The sequence below is a fragment of the Convolutriloba macropyga genome, chromosome 6 (genome assembly GCF_964194025.1).
Source record: "Convolutriloba macropyga chromosome 6, txConMacr16.3, whole genome shotgun sequence".
Taxonomy (NCBI): Eukaryota; Metazoa; Xenacoelomorpha; order Acoela; family Convolutidae; genus Convolutriloba; species Convolutriloba macropyga.
In genome coordinates this window covers 21170315-21187550 of record NC_134473.1, presented here as the reverse complement: position 1 = coordinate 21187550, position 17236 = coordinate 21170315, and the positions used below count along the sequence as shown (strand labels likewise).

Sequence of the window (17236 nt, the reverse complement as noted above, 5' to 3'; positions counted from 1 at the left end):
AATAAAAAGAGTGACATTATTTTTTTTTTCATTTTTGGCCATAACTTGTTTTCTAAGGACATTTAAAAGCAAGTGTTCTCTTTGAATTTTGCAACTCGTCTCTTTGAATTTTGCAAGGAATTTATTCTCAAAACTTTATTGATGAATTGACAAGAAGTTCTGGAGAAAAAGCTGTAATTATCACAGAAACCACCGTTTAGCTGTTAAAACTACCTGCAAGGGTCGAAAAGTTTTCTAAATATTCTGCAAGAAACGCGCTGAAATAAGCGGAATTTTCAAAAGCTTTGGCGCTTAAAAAATTACATAATAATGCGCTTGAACTTGTGAAAATCTAAAATCAACAATAAGTAATGTATCTATCCTGTAACACAGTCAAATAAATATCACCAGGGACCTGTTTGCGCCGAGGCCGCATAAAAAATCAACGATTGAGATGGTACCTGCTATGTCTTTTGTGAGGATTCAATCTTTTAGGTACTCTGAGCAGACGGAATCATCTGCCCACGACAGCGACCCTGTAGTAGAGCAAGATAATGAAGGGCAAACTGGGGAGGGGGACACTAAACAAGGAGGAGGGGGCAAGAAAGGCGACCAAGGAGAGGAGGAGGGAGAGCGAGATTCTGGCGACGATGATGACGAAAACCAGGTACAGTAAAATAAATCTTTCAGACATCTATGCAAATGCGCATTACAAAGCCCTTTACAAAAGCCGAGCCCTTCATATTTTGCACTTGATATTACTAGTTTTAGTTAATCGAGAAGTTGGTTACCTGCCATAGGAAAGGTTCATGCGAGGTGGAACAGATCAAAAAGACCAATCACAAGCATCACAAAACAGCCGAATAAGCTCAAAGGATCCAAGACCTGCCAGTTCTGATGAGTCATCGGGGGAGGGACCTCGCAGGACCACAAAGAAGACCAAACTGCGGTCGGTAACTGAGGAGTCAAAAGAAGCTGGAGGGGCTGATGATGAAAACAGGCAGGGTAACTATTTTGCTGTCATTGTCAAACTTCGCTCAAATGTGTTTTGGTTACAAATTAATAGCCGCCCTCATCTTCTCAGCCGGCTATCATAGCGCTCCTATTTTTTTTACGACTCGAAGAGGAGTATTGGTTTTCTCTCGGTATTTTCACGCGGCATTTTGACCTAAAAGCGAAAGTGAGAAAAGCTGTCTTGGTGAACAGATTTTCGCTAAGCGAGAGAAGTTTTTTGATCATGCGCTGCATTTAGTGAATGACTTTTTGACTTTCAAAGTAGTTTTTGACTGAATGGCACATATAGATAACCGTTTTTAGCCGTTTTTTCGTCTAAGTGGCCATTTTTTTTTACTTTTAATTTGGTTTCTTGTAGAAATAAATTTTATTCGCTACTATATTGAAATGTCAACCTCGGGAATTGATGCCACAGTGTTTTGCAGAGCCTGAAAGTGCGTTTCAATTTGAAAATTTGCTAATATTTCTTGATTTTTTAATTAATTTTTGGCTTTTTTTACTAATAATTTCTTCATTTTTGGATCTTTTAACCATTTTTTTGTCAAAAATCAGCTAAAATGGCAACTTCTCTTTGATAATTCATAAACTCAACGCCTCTTTCTCAATCGATGTAATTTTTTTTAAAATTGTACATATGCTAATCCGATTTTGGTAGTTTTTTCTAAGATTTTCGTCAGTTTTTTGTTGTATTTTGGTTCTAATTGCTAGAAATAGTCTTTTTGTGCAACATGAGGGACTTTAATTTCGTTTCAGTATAACAGTTTCAATAAAGTTTTTGAAAAACCGTTAAAACGTTTTCATAAATGCAGTATTAAAAGTTTTTTGACCAATTTTTTTGCAAAATGTTTTTATGTTTCGTATTTATGAATTCTGCTTTTTCCTATTTTTTTGTTCTCTTCAGGAGGATAGATCTTTGTATCGGATGACTAGTTATCTTTTCTATGTCTTGAATGGTGAACAATAAAATGTATTCGTTTTTCTTAAATTTTGAGAATTGATTTATAATTTTCAAAAATCAAAATGTCTTTTTGTTACGGTGTTCCTTACGTTGTGCCCAATTCTTCACATTCTAGTAAGTATCGGTCTGGTTTGGTCCTTGCATCTACATTTTTTTTCGGTATATTGATTTTTCAGTTGTTAAAAATGAATAATTTCAGCTTTTTCTCAGATTTTCGTCACTTCTTTGGTTTGCAATTGATTTCATTCAACTTCAGGCAGTACTGAGAGTTTGATAGCAAACTTTTTTCAAATTTTCTGCTTATGACTATTTACTGCAACTTTCTTCCGGCCTTTGTATTATTTTAAACGATTTTTTGCTTTTCAATATTTTTCTGCTGCTTATGTCTTTTTCTACGATTATTTTAATTTTTGAATTAGTATGAAATCATGTTGTCTAGCATATGTACAACAAGGAACAAGTGTGTGTTGTTTTTTGTCTTATTTGCAGTGATTAGAAGTGTAATTGTAGATGTTTCCTGATTTTTAAACTTGAGCTTTCTTTTTTTGAAAAGATTTAACTTAGTTTCTAAGATTAATATCTGCCGTTTGCTTTCGCGATCTTTTTCAGATTAGAATCATGAATTATTTGAGGGCAATTGATAACCTTGTCAGTTTTTTCAGACTATCAGTTTTGACCACCTTAATTTTTTTTTTTGATTTTTTAACGTTACCAAACATTTTCAATAATATAAAACTTTGCTGCATTTTGTTTCTCTTTGTGACAGTGGTTTAAGTTTCACCAATTTTTGGAGCAGACCATGAGAGATAGTGAGTTAATTGTTTAATTCAAAAGGTAGTGGCTTCCGCTGCAGTTATGGTTTGGTTAGTGAAGTTTTGACGCTTCGAGTCGCTTTCGGAATTCTTCCGGCTATGTTTTTACTTCGTCGAACTTTTTTTCGCTTTACCATTTTGCAGCTTTTTCGACATTTTGAGTGAAATCTTTTTGACTTATCTAGGCTACTTTCTCTCTTCTCTCATTCTGCTTAAATTGAATTTGAACATCAGTTGCTCAGCAAAGCAATTCAAAATCAAAAGAATCGGTATAAAAAATTGAAGTCAGAAATAGAAACGGGATAAACCCATAAAGCCCAATTTTAGATGCCCGCTATTTGATCGTCGTTCCTATAAGTCTTCGTTAACATCTCTTATGCTTATTGGTATTGATAGTAGCCCCTGTAGGCTCTCTCTAAGAAACAGAAGTATGTTCAACTCCGAAATGCCATCAAAATAAATCGGACTTAAAAAATGTTTTTGAAAGAAAATCTTTTTTTTTTCAATATCTTCAATTGTTTCAATCCCAATCATGCTTATTGGAATCAATAGCGGCTATTTTCCGGCAATCTGCCGGGTATGTTTTTACTTGTAATAAACTCGTATGTAGACTCAGAAAGGGAAAGTTAACGCTACATTACCCGGTCATTTTGTATGACGAGTAGGGGGCAATGGTGCAAGAGTAGAATGTAAGGGGTTAAAACGGTGCAAGAGTACCATACTTAAGTTTATAAGATAAAATGGAGATTAAAAATCTAAAAATTCATCTACTTTTAGTTCGTTCGACCCCCTTGATTTTACGCCCAAATCTTACATCGTTTTCACCCTCCAAAATATCTACATTAAAACCATTATCCCATTACCGCCTAATCTTATGTCGTTTTATCCTCATAAAACGATCCCCCAATCTTAGATCTTTTTTGGAGGGTATATTTGGGGGGTAAAATCTAACAATTCCTCCTTTACTGCCATTGCCCCCATTATCCCTTTATCTTACATCGTCGTTATACCCCCCCCCCCCCTAAAATTTCCGCCTTAACCTTACATCTGTTTGGGGGGTAAATTCTAAAAATCCTCCTTTGCCCTGTATCTTGCGGGAATTTTAAACCCCCCCCCCCCCACCAAAAAAATACTCTAATCTTACATCTTTTTTTTGGGGGGGGGTAATTTTTTTTGAGTGGGAGGGAGGGGGTTAAAAACTAAAATTTCCGCCCCTTTGTTTCCCTAATCTTGCATCGTTTTACCCCTCATAGACAACTACCTCCGACTTTTATACCAGTTTTGGGGTAATCAGGGGGTGGGCTAATTTTGACTCTAGTATTGATTCAGCTCACTCTGGTTCAGCTCAAATTAAATTGATCCAGAAGACATAATTCTATTCACGTACTTTTGTTGTTTTTTATCAACCAATTGTAGTTCTTAATTGCTCTTGAACGAAGTTCATGGCAATTATTGTAAACGTGTGTGTCTCTTTACGACTCGAAGAGGAATTTTGAGATTCTACAAGTTTTTACGACTCCAAGAGGAGTATTGAGATTCTACAGGTTTTTTAAGCAGAAAGCAAGTTTGTTCATGACTTCATTTTTGACTTCTTTCTGTTCAAGCAATTAACTCCGTTTTTTAATGTTGACCTCTGTTTTCGAACACTGGACTTTATTGGTAGCTTCGTTTGTAATGTATAGTAATTAGGAACTGATGGTAATGTTCAAGGTGAAGAGGTGATTTTGAGATTCTTTGTTCCTATATAAGTCACACCAAATTATCTAAAATACACCGAACAACCCCCGCCATCACCTATCTACCCCCTCAACGTCTACCTAACCCCCCCCCCAACACCTACATACCTTCCTCCAGCGCTCCCGCAGCCCCAACTTACCTCCACCTACCCCTACCCCTTCCCCCCAAACCACCCCCTCCATTCACCTAACTACCCCCACCTACCCCCCCAACTACCCCAGCACTACCCACCTCCCCGACCTATCTACCCACCCACCCGACCTAGCTCCCCCTCCGCACCTAAAATTTTGTCGGAGTTTTTATAACACTTTAATGTGGTTTTTTGGGCAACTTTTGCTATTGTTCTCTTGTTAATTGCTCTTGAACGAAGTTCATAGCAATTATTGTAAACGTGTGTCTCTTTTTTATGCAAATCTTTCTTGTGACAATTTTGCGCTTTTCTTCTAAAATATTCTTTGACTTCTCAAGTGACTTTTTCACGCTTTCTTTCTGCCATTTTTGAGTGATCTCTATTGATCTGAATTGAAGCTTGTAGCTAATATGAAACCGCTTGCAGCATTTTGAAAGTAAGTGAATCATAGAGCAGTGATTAGTGCGTGTGGTTGTGGATCGGGAGGGCAATGGTTTAAATCCGGGTGGGGAGAAGATTTTTTTGCACCCATGCAGAAAATTTGATCTACGCTACAGACTGAATTAAATTGCCTCGCCTGTCGTTCAAGAGTAATTCTTCCAACATTTGTCGGTTTATGATAAATTTTGATGTTCTGATTTTGATGAAGTTAGGTTAGAGATTATAATGCACCACGATTTGAATCGTTTCCGGTATTCTGCCGGCTGTGTTTTTTTTAGCAGAAAGCAAATTTGTTCATGAATTGATTTTTGACTTCTTTCTGTTCGAGCATTTACCTCCGTTTTTGATTGTTGACCTCTGTTTTTCGAACATTGGACTTTAACAGTAGCTCTGTTTATAATGTATAGTAATTAGGAACTGCTGGTAATGTTCAAGGTGAAGAAGTCAGTTTGAGAGTTTTTTTCCTATAAAAGTCACCCCTAATTATCTAAACTACACCGCACAAACCCCCTCCCACCACCAATCTACCCCCCCCCCCCCAACACCTACCTACGCCCCTCCCTTGCACCCTCCCCCCCCCCAACTTACCCCCCACCAACTACCACTACCCACTCCCTTCACCTGGCTACCCCTACCTGCCCCCCCCCCCCAACTCCTCAACTACCCCAGCACTACCCACCTCCCCAACCTATCTACCCATCCACCCCGCCTAGCTCCCCCGCACCTAAAAGTTTTCGGCTTTTTTAAAACACTTTAATGTGGTTTGTTGGGCTACTATTGTTTTTTTCTCTTGTCTATTTTGAAGTTCTGATTTCGGTAAGGTTAGGATAGAGATTATAATGCACGACGATTCGAGTGGTTTCCGGTATTCCACCGGCTATGTTTTTTATTCAAAATTTTTTGCATGACAATTTTGTCTTTTCGAGTGACTTTTACGCCCTTGACTTTTTGCGTTTTGCGTGACCTAAAATTCTCCCTCAGTCACAATTTCAAACAGCTAAACCCAATTGGCGGCAATTTGATACTAAAAGTAAAATGAAAAAAGCGCCGAAAACGGTGCCATTTTGTTCTTTAAATCTTAACAATTGCATATATTAACCTCTAATGTGGTTTTTTGAAGCCCACTATTGAACTTCTTAGTCCCCCTTAAGCTCCCTCCCCCTCCTCCGCCCGACTGAAGCAGGCTGGAATTCATTAGAGCTCTCATTAGTTGTTCGAGAGCAATTCTTCCAAAGTTTAGTCGGTTATGTTCTTAAGTTTTTATGATAGGAAAAGACAGAAATGCATTAAATTGGCAAAAGGCATAATTTTTTGAATGAAGTTTTTCTGTTACTGATAAAGTTCTTAGATGAAATTGTTTTAAGAAAATGAAAACAACAACGCTAATTACATATATTTTAGTCGTACAAAACTTTAGAATCATTTCCTCGAACTTTTAAAAATGAGACTTTGCAACAATACAAGTCTTAAGTGCCTTTGCCTATTTTGCATAAGAATTTTGATCCATTTGGCGAAAAATGAGCTACAAAAATCATAAAAATGTTGGTTGATCTTATCTCGCTTATGTTCTGAAACAAAAACAGATACCAATTATTTTTTTTGTGTTTTTGCCCATAGATTAACTTGGTTTATAATTTCTTTTTCAAAACTCTATTTTTTAAAATTCTATATTTTTATTGATACAAAACACAGTGCTGAAACTACAAAAAGTTCTAATTCACAGATAGTTACTTGTCTGAACAGTTTTAAATTGAAATAAAATAATCATAGAAAAGATGCTGACAATAAAAAAGAATTAATTTGAAGGAAGAATAATTGATGAAAGCTCATGTATATAAAAGGGGGCACAGGCAGCAAATAAAGCATGCCTGCTCAAAAAAGACCAATATTAGTGTTTGGGAACATAGAGGCTAGCTGAGTAGATCTCTTCAAAAATTGCCCAACGCTGCAAACTTCTAGGTCCTTCCTGAATAGAATTTCAACAAGCGCTTGATTGACAAATCGGAAAAAATTATTAGCGTTTCACGCATGCACGAAAACCAATAGAACAAATTAAATAAGTGTAATAAGAGTGTAAGAACTATAATGTGAAGCAAAAAAAATGCAACTGGATGGTCTGTGGGTACCCATTGCCTCGGAAACCGACCCGCCATTCCGGATTAAATCTCTCAACGCATGCATGCATGGCCGGGAATGTGATCCGCAATTGCGCTGACGCTCCGTTTCAGGCTATTAATATCACAGGCCAATTCATATTGTTTAGCAGGAAATTGGGGCCGTTTCTTTGCTAGTTTAACAGAGAAGGCAATTGTTGAGAGTCCATTGTATGTTGCCTGATATTGTTATTCCGCTACAATTGCACAGAAACAATAATTATAAGGCAGGAGAAAGCAAATTTTTTCAAAAAAAAATATATCTATCAAACATCTTTTGTCAATTTATGTTTAAAAGTTTTCGTTTTAAACGACAATTTTTTTAATGCATTGCGTAATTGATCTTGATTTAGTAACTTACTAGAAAAAAGACGACATAAGTGTTTTAAATGAATGCGGTCTCAGTTTGCCGATCGTAGGCAAAAGTTTTTCATGTTTATTGAAACGTTTTGGCGCATTATTGCTGGCTTCAACGGTGGGAAATTAAAACCAGGAAAAAGTGCCTTGACTAGGAGTTGCTCATTTAAAAAATTCACAAAACGGGATCCTCATTTTGAAACAGTTTTGCAATATCAAAATATGCAACACCGTAAAGCAATTTTCCACAGAAGCCTAAAGTTCAAAAATAGCAACCAGTCGTAAACAAATTCTGAATTGAAGAAACACGCATAATCATTTGCCAAAGCTGCGATCAGCTTGTAAGCCTATTATAGCAAACAATGAACCTTCTGTACATGATAGTAATGATTAGTTTTAAACTGAAGATAGAAGTTCCTAAATAACAATCACATTTATGAACAGATTCTTTTTAATTTACTTGATTTTATTGTCCGTTTTGTTTAGCAGCCATTTTGAGTGAAGCTCCAGTTTAAACATTTTTAATTTTTTTAAATGCATATTTTACTTTGTAAATTGAAAATAAAATGGGTAGCAATTTTTTCTATATCTTTCTACACAAAAACCTGACGTTTTTTCAATTAATCAACTAAAATTTGTGGATTTTGGTATATTCCAATTTCCCTACTCAATGAAATTTGTAAGAATTGGAGAAAATTATGTTTAAAAAACGAACAAACGTTGATTATTTGAGAGGTGTCAAAAATATAACACTTTCTGCTCTTTTTTTCACAAATTTCGTTTTAATGCTTTTACAAAGATCCCATATGTGATAAATTCATGCAAGAGTCAAAGGAAGCCCTCAATTAACTGCTGAACACAAGTTTGGCTGGTAGTATGCAGCAAGAAAGAAAAAAAAAATTTAATCCACTAAAAACTGTTCTTTTTGCTTGGAATGAAAAACCAAAAGGAATTCCAGAAAATTTACATTGAATGGGCTGCTATTCAATATGGGATCCGTTAGATAATTAAAACATCAAAAAAACTGAAATCTCGATATCCGAAAAAATTGAAAAGGAAACCACTTCTATTGTCCTTACCTCAAGTAGTTTTTGTCTTGTCATATACCTAAAAGTCTTTCGAACCAACTGATTTAATCTATTGTCAATGTAAATCTCCAAAAAAGATATAGGGTTGTGGGATCTATTGTGAACTTTTGCAGTAAAAATTTGTGCTATCTTTTCTCTCCCAAAAATTGCGATTACAGGATCTGAATTCTTATCGAAAACTGTTCGCTTTTGAGCCAGTGGTTTTTCCTATATTAGAAAATTATTTGATGTTTCTGGGACATTCATCAAAAGAAGAGCTAAAGAACAGCATCTTTTTCTCAAAATCATACATTTTTTGTTCTGGTCGAAGTACAGAATAACTGAATACAGATAAGTAAATTTTTGATTAACCCAATCTTTTTCTGGAAAAATTTCATGTGATGTTACTTTCAAGCTTAATTCTACTGACGCCGAAATGAGCAAACTTATATTATGTTTTATGCAAACAAATATTCGCTCAGTTTTGTGTTTCTGAATTGAAAAAATTAGTCTTTTTCTTATGCTGCCTTCATTTGCGTTGAGTCAAATGGTAGTCCACGGAACGTGTTGATTAATTGGAGACACAATTATTGGTTCACGAAGTCAGAGGTGTCAGCTGAACGATTAACAATGTTTTTCAATTCCATTGAAGAACCGTTTTATACAGTATTCCTTCACATCGGGGTTTCATAGTTCTAATTTGGATTCAATTATGGACTAACACAAACTTTGAAAATAACTACAGTAAATATCTTTTTCAAGTGATTATTTTAAAAGTTAAAAAGGAAAGTTAAATTATCTTCTTTTCATTCTTTTGTTGTATCTTCTTGGCGTCCTCTTTTAAACTTTTTTGCGATCCAAACTTCTATGAATTTTTTCTGTTCTGGGTTTATCAGAAACCTATTAATGATCGTTTCAAAATGAAAAAACAATTAATTTTATAGCTTTTCATAAGAGAACGAATCCGCCAAATGTCAAAAAGAAATTTTCTGTTTTTTTTTCTGAATAATTGTTTTCTTATAAAGTTATTGCTAATTTTTTCTTTATATTGTTTCAGAGAAAACTTTTTCAGTCCATTATAAGTTTGTACAGCGTAATTTATTGAGAATTTGACAGCAATCAATTTAAATGCCCCTTAAAACACAACTGCTATCCTTTTATTGTTTTCCTCCAGTTTTTCTAGCGCAATCCCCGTTTTAAAATTGTGATAATAAACTTGTTTTTCAAAAATAAAAATCAAAACTAGCCTGTAATGGCTACAAAAATGTTTCTTTTTTTTCGCTACGGCGGTTCATGAACAAACTTTTATATTTGTCTGTAAATTGTTTATATTTAACAATACACAGGCGTTCAGGGGGAATACTAGAATTAAGCATTGATGTTTGTGGGGTTTTTTGTGAAAATTCGAAATTAGTTAAAGCTTGTCCATCTTCAATTTTGACCACAGCGTTAAATCATTCATTGGAGGCTATGTATGAAACGATCAGTCTGGTCACTTCAACTATTGTTTGACCAAGCCTAACATGATATTTATTATTTTTAATTGCTCTCAAACGAAGTTTGTAGCAATTATATTAAACCTGTTGGTCTTTCTTTTTATGCATTTTTTTGCTTGACCAATTTTTTGTTTGACCGATTTAACTTTTCGTTCTCAAAACGGGATAAACAGGTAGCGCACAGCGGCGGGCATTAAGTGCTCTAAGAGCCTTTCAACCCCCTTTCATCCCAAAGTACGCCATTCACAGAAACTGTTTTGGAGACATATACTCGTGGTGTGAAGGGTGTTTCTTAGAGGTTGACCCCCACCCCCTTCCACCTCCTCGGTGCACCCCTTCCTTTGCTGCTCTGACCTCACACTCTTTCAATTAACCTATATCTAGCCTCACTAAACCGTAGGTAGCTACTGACGAAGCCTGTAAAGTTGAACTAACCGTATTAGGATGACCGTAGACATAAATGCTGACGGAGTTGTTGATGAACCAACTATAACGGCAAATTTGCTGAGTTTATTTTCCAAACACCAAAACCCACCATAATCTGATTTGCAATATTTTCATCGAGTTGAATTACTATTGAAATATGAATAAGCATGTTAGACGTGGGACGAAAATTATGAGGGTGGTAGTGACTAGTACAGAGAAGAAGTTGGCGGATGAGGAATTGAAGCGGCCGATTAAAGAGTTGGATAGGGAACGGTTGATACTAGTAAGCATGGAACAAATAGCCCGCGGGCAACGGCTATTTGCTGCCAGGAGTAATGAAATGGAAGCTCGGATGGAGTCAGAGGAGATGATAAGGAAATGATGGAGAGGGGCGGGCCAGGAGAAACTAAAACTAAATTTATACCTAGGTTTGGGTTCCACTTTTCATACGAGATTAACGTGACCGAATCCTTCGTCATTTAACAAGAACGCAAGATAAATAGCAGGAGCCGATGGGAGAGCGTGCGTGCGGGCATAAACTTCACAGTGACCTTCTGGCTGTCCTGGTGAAGTGACATAGATAAAGATATTAGTTGCGAGCGCTCGGGCAATCATTTGTAGGTCGGTCGAACTGAGCTCGGTGACATCTTCGTTCGAGCTACTAGAACGTACTCCATCGAGAAGATAAAGTAGGTGACGATTCGGTCCTGTTTGTCGCAAATGTTTCACCCAATCTTCGATGACCCCACCGGAATCGCGACCCCCAGTAAGTACGACCGACAACGCTGAACATAGGCAGTTGTAAGTGTAATGACTCGTACGTAAGGTTCTTACCTGAAACTGAGTGACATCGAGAGAATCCGAACTGAAAGAAATGTAGCTAAGTGATTACACATGTATTGTTAATAGGACATTTTAAATGATCGTAGTACTTACTTTTGCAACAATCGAGAACGCGGTATAGTTCCATCCAATGGGATTCCTAACTGCTTACACATTCGCGTTACTCGGAGCCGGTTAATGTGAACCATAGGTCCGTTCTTACGAACCTCGATGCGAAGTTGGCACTTTTCGCACTGTGTCACAATTCGCTGGCAAATCGGACGTAATCTTTCGACGTGGTACTTGCCACAAGCCAAAAGATCAAAGTGCACGCGGTTAGGGTGACCTTTGTTTTGATGCACCTTAAGTAGCGTAGGTTATGCGTCTTCACTGTGGAGAACTTGTTTCCCATTTTTGTAAAGCTTTCCGTCCCGGATAGTGGATAGGCAAAGCTTCGTCCGGAAATGTCGTTCTTTGCTAGTAAGAAGCTTTGCAGATGTCTTAGAAAGCTTCTTGTAGTGTAATATATTGTTATACTCCCTGACGTCCATTTTAACTGAAAGAAACTAGAGTTTTACAAAATTCGTAGTTTTGGCCAAACCTGAAAAATTTTACAAGTTGGGACCGAAATTCTCTACACCCCCCCCCCGATTTTTTGAAGCCGATATGGCTGAAACAAGCTGGGGTCACCATAACTCTAGGGCAACCCTAAGCTATTTACAAACCAGGATTGGTAGTGCCAGCTTTACCCAGTACGGAGCTATTTACACTTATGAGGGGAAAAGTGATAATTTTGGGTTAAAATCCGAAATCCGCAATTTTTGAGTTTACTGAACGCTATTCATATTAGGGTGCAATAAAGCCCTGAGCCTACGCCTGATTAGGTGGAAATCAAACCATACCCCACAAACTGCTTTATGTAAACAGAAGAATCGGAAACACATATTTAGTAGGTAACTAAGTATAAGTTGAGTTGTCGGGCAATTTGATTATTTTCAGTAATTATGTGTGTACCTCGTGACTAGTCCGCAAGCCTGCAACCGCTTAATCGATACTCAGTCCCCACCCTAGGAATTCGCCTATACGAATAAACTGCCCGTAATCCCGGAAAATCTCGGAACTTGTATATGTGTCGTAACTTGTATGTTTTTGGCGGCCATCTTGACTGACCTTAATAAGTGCGTTTGGTATTTAACACATCGCCATTTTGCGGCATTGTTATTACGGAATGTAAACAAAGTGGCCAATAGCATTGTAGAAAGCTGAATACTTGTGTCATAATGACGGTTGTTTGTTGAAGCAAACAAATTGTTTGCTCAGCTTGATTGATCGATTGGTTGGCGTAGTTTGCCGGTATTGTCTTGCGAGAGGCTCCTGTTAATCGAGATTAGGCGTCGTTGGGTTTAACTGAATAGTCGCTGAGTAGAGTGATAGTTATTTGGCAGAGTTTTGCCTGTTAATTCGAGCGGTTAGCTCGGTTAGCGTTCTAGCGTGGTTCAAATTGCTAGGTGGCTAGTTAGTAGTGGAGCGATTGCTCTGAAAGTTTTCGAGTTACGGCGTTTATCGCCGGTATATAATCGAGCCGTAGTTTAACATTTCGCGGTATTTTTGGGTTGATTGGTGCTTAAGGATTACTAGTCAGCACTCTGAGTAGTTTCAAGTGTATGTTAGTTAGTGCTGTAGAATTACAGTTGTATAGCAGTTGTTGGATTGTTGCTTATTTAGATTTATAATTACTCTTACTTTGTTCAATTATTTATCTTTGTGTTTTATTAATTGAATAGTTGCACTAACTGTTTGTTTGAGCCGAAGAGAGCAGGTAAACGGGGTCATAAACAAGATCGAACCACCTAACAAAAACCTTTTGAACTGTGAGGTCTGGGCGCTAGTTTCCGTTCTAGGCTGCCTAATAAAATTCAGAATCTTACAAAGTCAACAGCTTGCTGGTCGTTTGCGAGCAACTCGCTCCGACGACGTTAGTCGGTTGTGTTTTAAAAATTGGTCTGTTGGTTTTTCTATAGATAGTGAGTACTTTTTTAATCATCTATAGGAGCACTTTCATAGGATTCAATGGACTCGTATTGTGTTAAATATGGTTTGGCTGATATTCGTTGATTCATTTGAAGTATTTCTTTGCAACATTACCGTCTGATTTCAATTTAATTAACTAACTGGACATAGAATTCATTACTGTCATGTCGTGGATTCTAGTGAACCACCAGACGTATTGGCTCAAGAATTACATAAAAGATCTTGCGTATCGTTATCACGAACCTCGATGCGAAGTTGGCCTTTTTCGCACTGTGTCACAATTTGCTGGCAAATCGGACGTAACCTTTCGACGTGGTATTTGCCACAAGCCAAAACATCAAAAGTGCACGCGGTTAGGGTGACCTTTGTTTTGATGCACCTTAAGTAGCGTAGGGTATGCGTCTTCACTGTGAAGAACTTGTTTCCCATTTTTGTAAGGCTTTCCGTCCCGGATAGTGGATAGGCAAAGCCGTCCGGAAATGTCGTTCTTTGCTAGTAAGAAGCTTTGAGGATGTCTTAGAAAGCTTCTTGTAGTGTAATATATTGTTATACTCACTGACGTCCATTTTAACTGAAAGAACCTAGAGTTTTACAAAATTCGTATTTTTGGCCAAATCTGAAAAATTTTACAAGTTGGGACCAAAATTCTCTAAACCCCCCCACCCGATTTTTTGAAGCCGATATCGCTGAACCAAGCTGGGGTCACCATCACTCTAGGGCAACCCTAAGCTATTTACGAACCAGGATTGGTAGTGCCAGCTTTACCCAGTACGGAGCTATTAACACTTATGAGGGGAAAAGTGATAATTTTGGGGTAAAATCCGAAATCCGCAATTTTTGACTTTACTGAACGCTATTCATAATAGGGTTCAATAAAGCCCTGAGCCTACGCCTGATTAGGTGGAAATCGAACCATACCCCACAAACTGCTTTATGTAAACAGAAGAATCGGAAACACATATTTAGTAGGTAACTAAGTATAAGTTGGGTTGTCGGGCAATTTGATTATTTTCAGTAATTATGTGTGTACCTCGTGACTAGTCCGGAAGCCTGCAACCGCTTAATCGATACTCAGTCCCCACCCTAGGAATTCGCCTATACGAATAAACTGCCCGTAATCCCGGAAAATCTCGGAACTTGTATATGTGTCGTAACTTGTATGTTTTTGGCGGCCATCTTGACTGACCTTAATAAGTGCGTTTGGTATTTAACACATCGCCATTTTGCGGCATTGTTATTACGGAATGTAAACAAAGTGGCCAATAGCATTGTAGAAAGCTGAATACTTGTGTCATAATGACGGTTGTTTGTTGAAGCAAACAAATTGTTTGCTCAGCTTGATTGATCGATTGGTTGGCGTAGTTTGCCGGTATTGTCTTGCGAGAGGCTCCTGTTAATCGAGATTAGGCGTCGTTGGGTTTAACTGAATAGTCGCTGAGTAGAGTGATAGTTATTTGGCAGAGTTTTGCCTGTTAGTTCGAGCGGTTAGCTCGGTTAGCGTTCTAGCGTGGTTCAAATTGCTAGGTGACTAGTTAGTAGTGGAGCGATTGCTCTGACAGTTTTCGAGTTACGGCGTTTATCGCCGGTATATAATCGAGCCGTAGTTTAACATTTCGCGGGATTTCTGGGTTGATTTGTGCTTAAGGATTACTAGTCAGCACTCTGAGTAGTTTTAAGTGTATGTTAGTTAGTGCTGTAGAATTACAGTTGTATAGCAGTTGTTGGATTGTTGTTTTTTTAGATTTATAATTACTATTACCTTGTTGGATCATTTATCTATGTGTTTGGTTAATTGAATAGTTGCACTAACTGTTTGTTTGAGCCGAAGAGAGCAGGTAAACGGGGTCATAAACAAGATAGAACCACCTAACAAAAACCTTTCGAATTGTGAGATCTTGGCGCTAGTTTCCGTTCTAGGCTGCCTAATAAAGTTCAGAATCTTACAAAGTCAACAGCTTGCTGGTCGTTTGCGAGCAACTCGCTCCGACGACGTTAGTCGGTTGTGTTTTAGAAATTGGTCTGTTGGTTTTACTATAGATAGTGAGTGTACTTTTTTAATCATCTATAGGGGCACTTTCATAGGATTCAATGGACTCGTATTGTGTTCAATATGGTTTGGCTGATATTCGTTGATTCATTTGAAGTATTTCTTTGCAACATTACCGTCTGATTTCAATTTAATTAACTAACTGGACATAGAATTCATTACTGTCATGTCGTGGATTCTAGTGAACCACCAGACGTATTGGCTCAAGAATTACATAAAAGATCTTGCGTATCGTTATCAATGAAGAAAAGGCTTCAATTATCACAAAATGACGTCCGAAGATGTTATTTCCAAATACACGAAACCAGGATCATTTCTGATCAGACAATCCTGCCCTCGAAGGCTATTCTGCCCTCTTAGGGCTGCCAGAAGTCTGTGCAACAGTATCAGGAGCGCGTGGTCCAAGAAGAGAGATCATACGTTTCTGCCTGGGCTCTCTAAATAGCTATTTTTAAGGGCTGCTCATTTCAAGAAATCAGAGAAAAAGTCATAATAATATTAATAAATAATCAACAATAATATAAAACATTTTTAAGTGGAGTGAGTGTATCTTAAGAAGAATGTGGCCATTTTAGCTTCTTCTTTGGCCATGTCAAGAATGCTGCAGTTGGACACGGGAGAAGACATCGAGAGTAAAGACACCAAGACTAAAGCAACATCCAATGTGTCCACGAAGTAAGTCACCAAAAGGAGTCGAAACTGCCCTTCTACTGCCACAAATGCTTAATTGCAAGTTTTGAAATAATTGCGAAATCTGCCTCATGGATATAAACAAAGTTACATAACATCAGTCAATTTGTGTCACTTTTATGACATAAAATTAAATTGGTCTATTATCTTCCGATATCATAGTTCGAAGTAAGAGACTTTAGGTAATTGTTCGTCCACCACCTTTTTATAGGGTATGAGCATTTGTAAAACAAGGCAGCTCGGTAATGTGCGATGGCACATAAGGTTCCGACCCCGCCCATCCACAAATTTGGCATAATTGTCTACCAAATGAGGAACAGATAGAAGAACCCAAAAATTATTTTTTGCGATTCCCAAAAAAGCCCAAGTCTTTTTCAAAAAATTCTGTATCAACGATAAGATAGCCTCCAAAGCAAATAACTCAGTGGAGTAAAAGTTGATGCATTAGATTGCTGTAATATGTCAATATTAAGAAAGCGAGTCAAGATGAAAAGCAAAATCAAACAACAACAACAACAAACATTAATTACATCAAAAAAATTATGTCCCTCTTAAAAACTAAATTTAATAACAAAATCAACATACCGTCAGATAAACGGAAAACTAAACAAAAATAACTTATAAATCCCCAGAAAACATATGCGACCAGTCCATAAAAAGGTTTGGTAACAATTATACAAGAAAGAACAAAAACAGTAAAGTAAAAAAATTAACTTATTTTTTTGAAACAGTTAACTTCAAAGTAATAAATACCATTAGGAATCAATTAATATTACCACAAATTTACGATTTCCACTACTTCTTTAGAAGGGCATTAGGACCTGTCCTTATTCATTTTTTAAAGCGGCTAAAAATAACAACAAAGAACAAACAAAATTTCAATTGAAACTTGCCAGAAAACGCTGTCAAAACCGTCAAGCCAATTTTCGGCACTCAAAATACATTTGATTGCGCCTTCTTCAAACAGCTATAATTTAGTACGTGGCTATTCATTAGTAAGACTAGGTAACAAGCAGACAAAAAAGCGAAGTGCTAAAGTATGTAATTTTTTTTTCGAAACAAAATTACATTTAATG

At 37.2% G+C, this 17236-nt stretch overlaps 1 protein-coding gene across 1 annotated transcript in view; it reads left to right on the top strand.

The window, feature by feature from the left end:
* The window catches only part of LOC142341566 (uncharacterized), a 109999-nt gene that overhangs the window by 77203 nt on the left and 15560 nt on the right, over window positions 1-17236 (top strand). The window contains exons 12-14 of the mRNA XM_075392609.1: window positions 475-646; window positions 780-984; window positions 16046-16145. Of these exons, the coding sequence (XP_075248724.1) occupies window positions 475-646; window positions 780-984; window positions 16046-16145 (477 nt within the window). The remainder of the gene's footprint in view (window positions 1-474; window positions 647-779; window positions 985-16045; window positions 16146-17236) is intronic.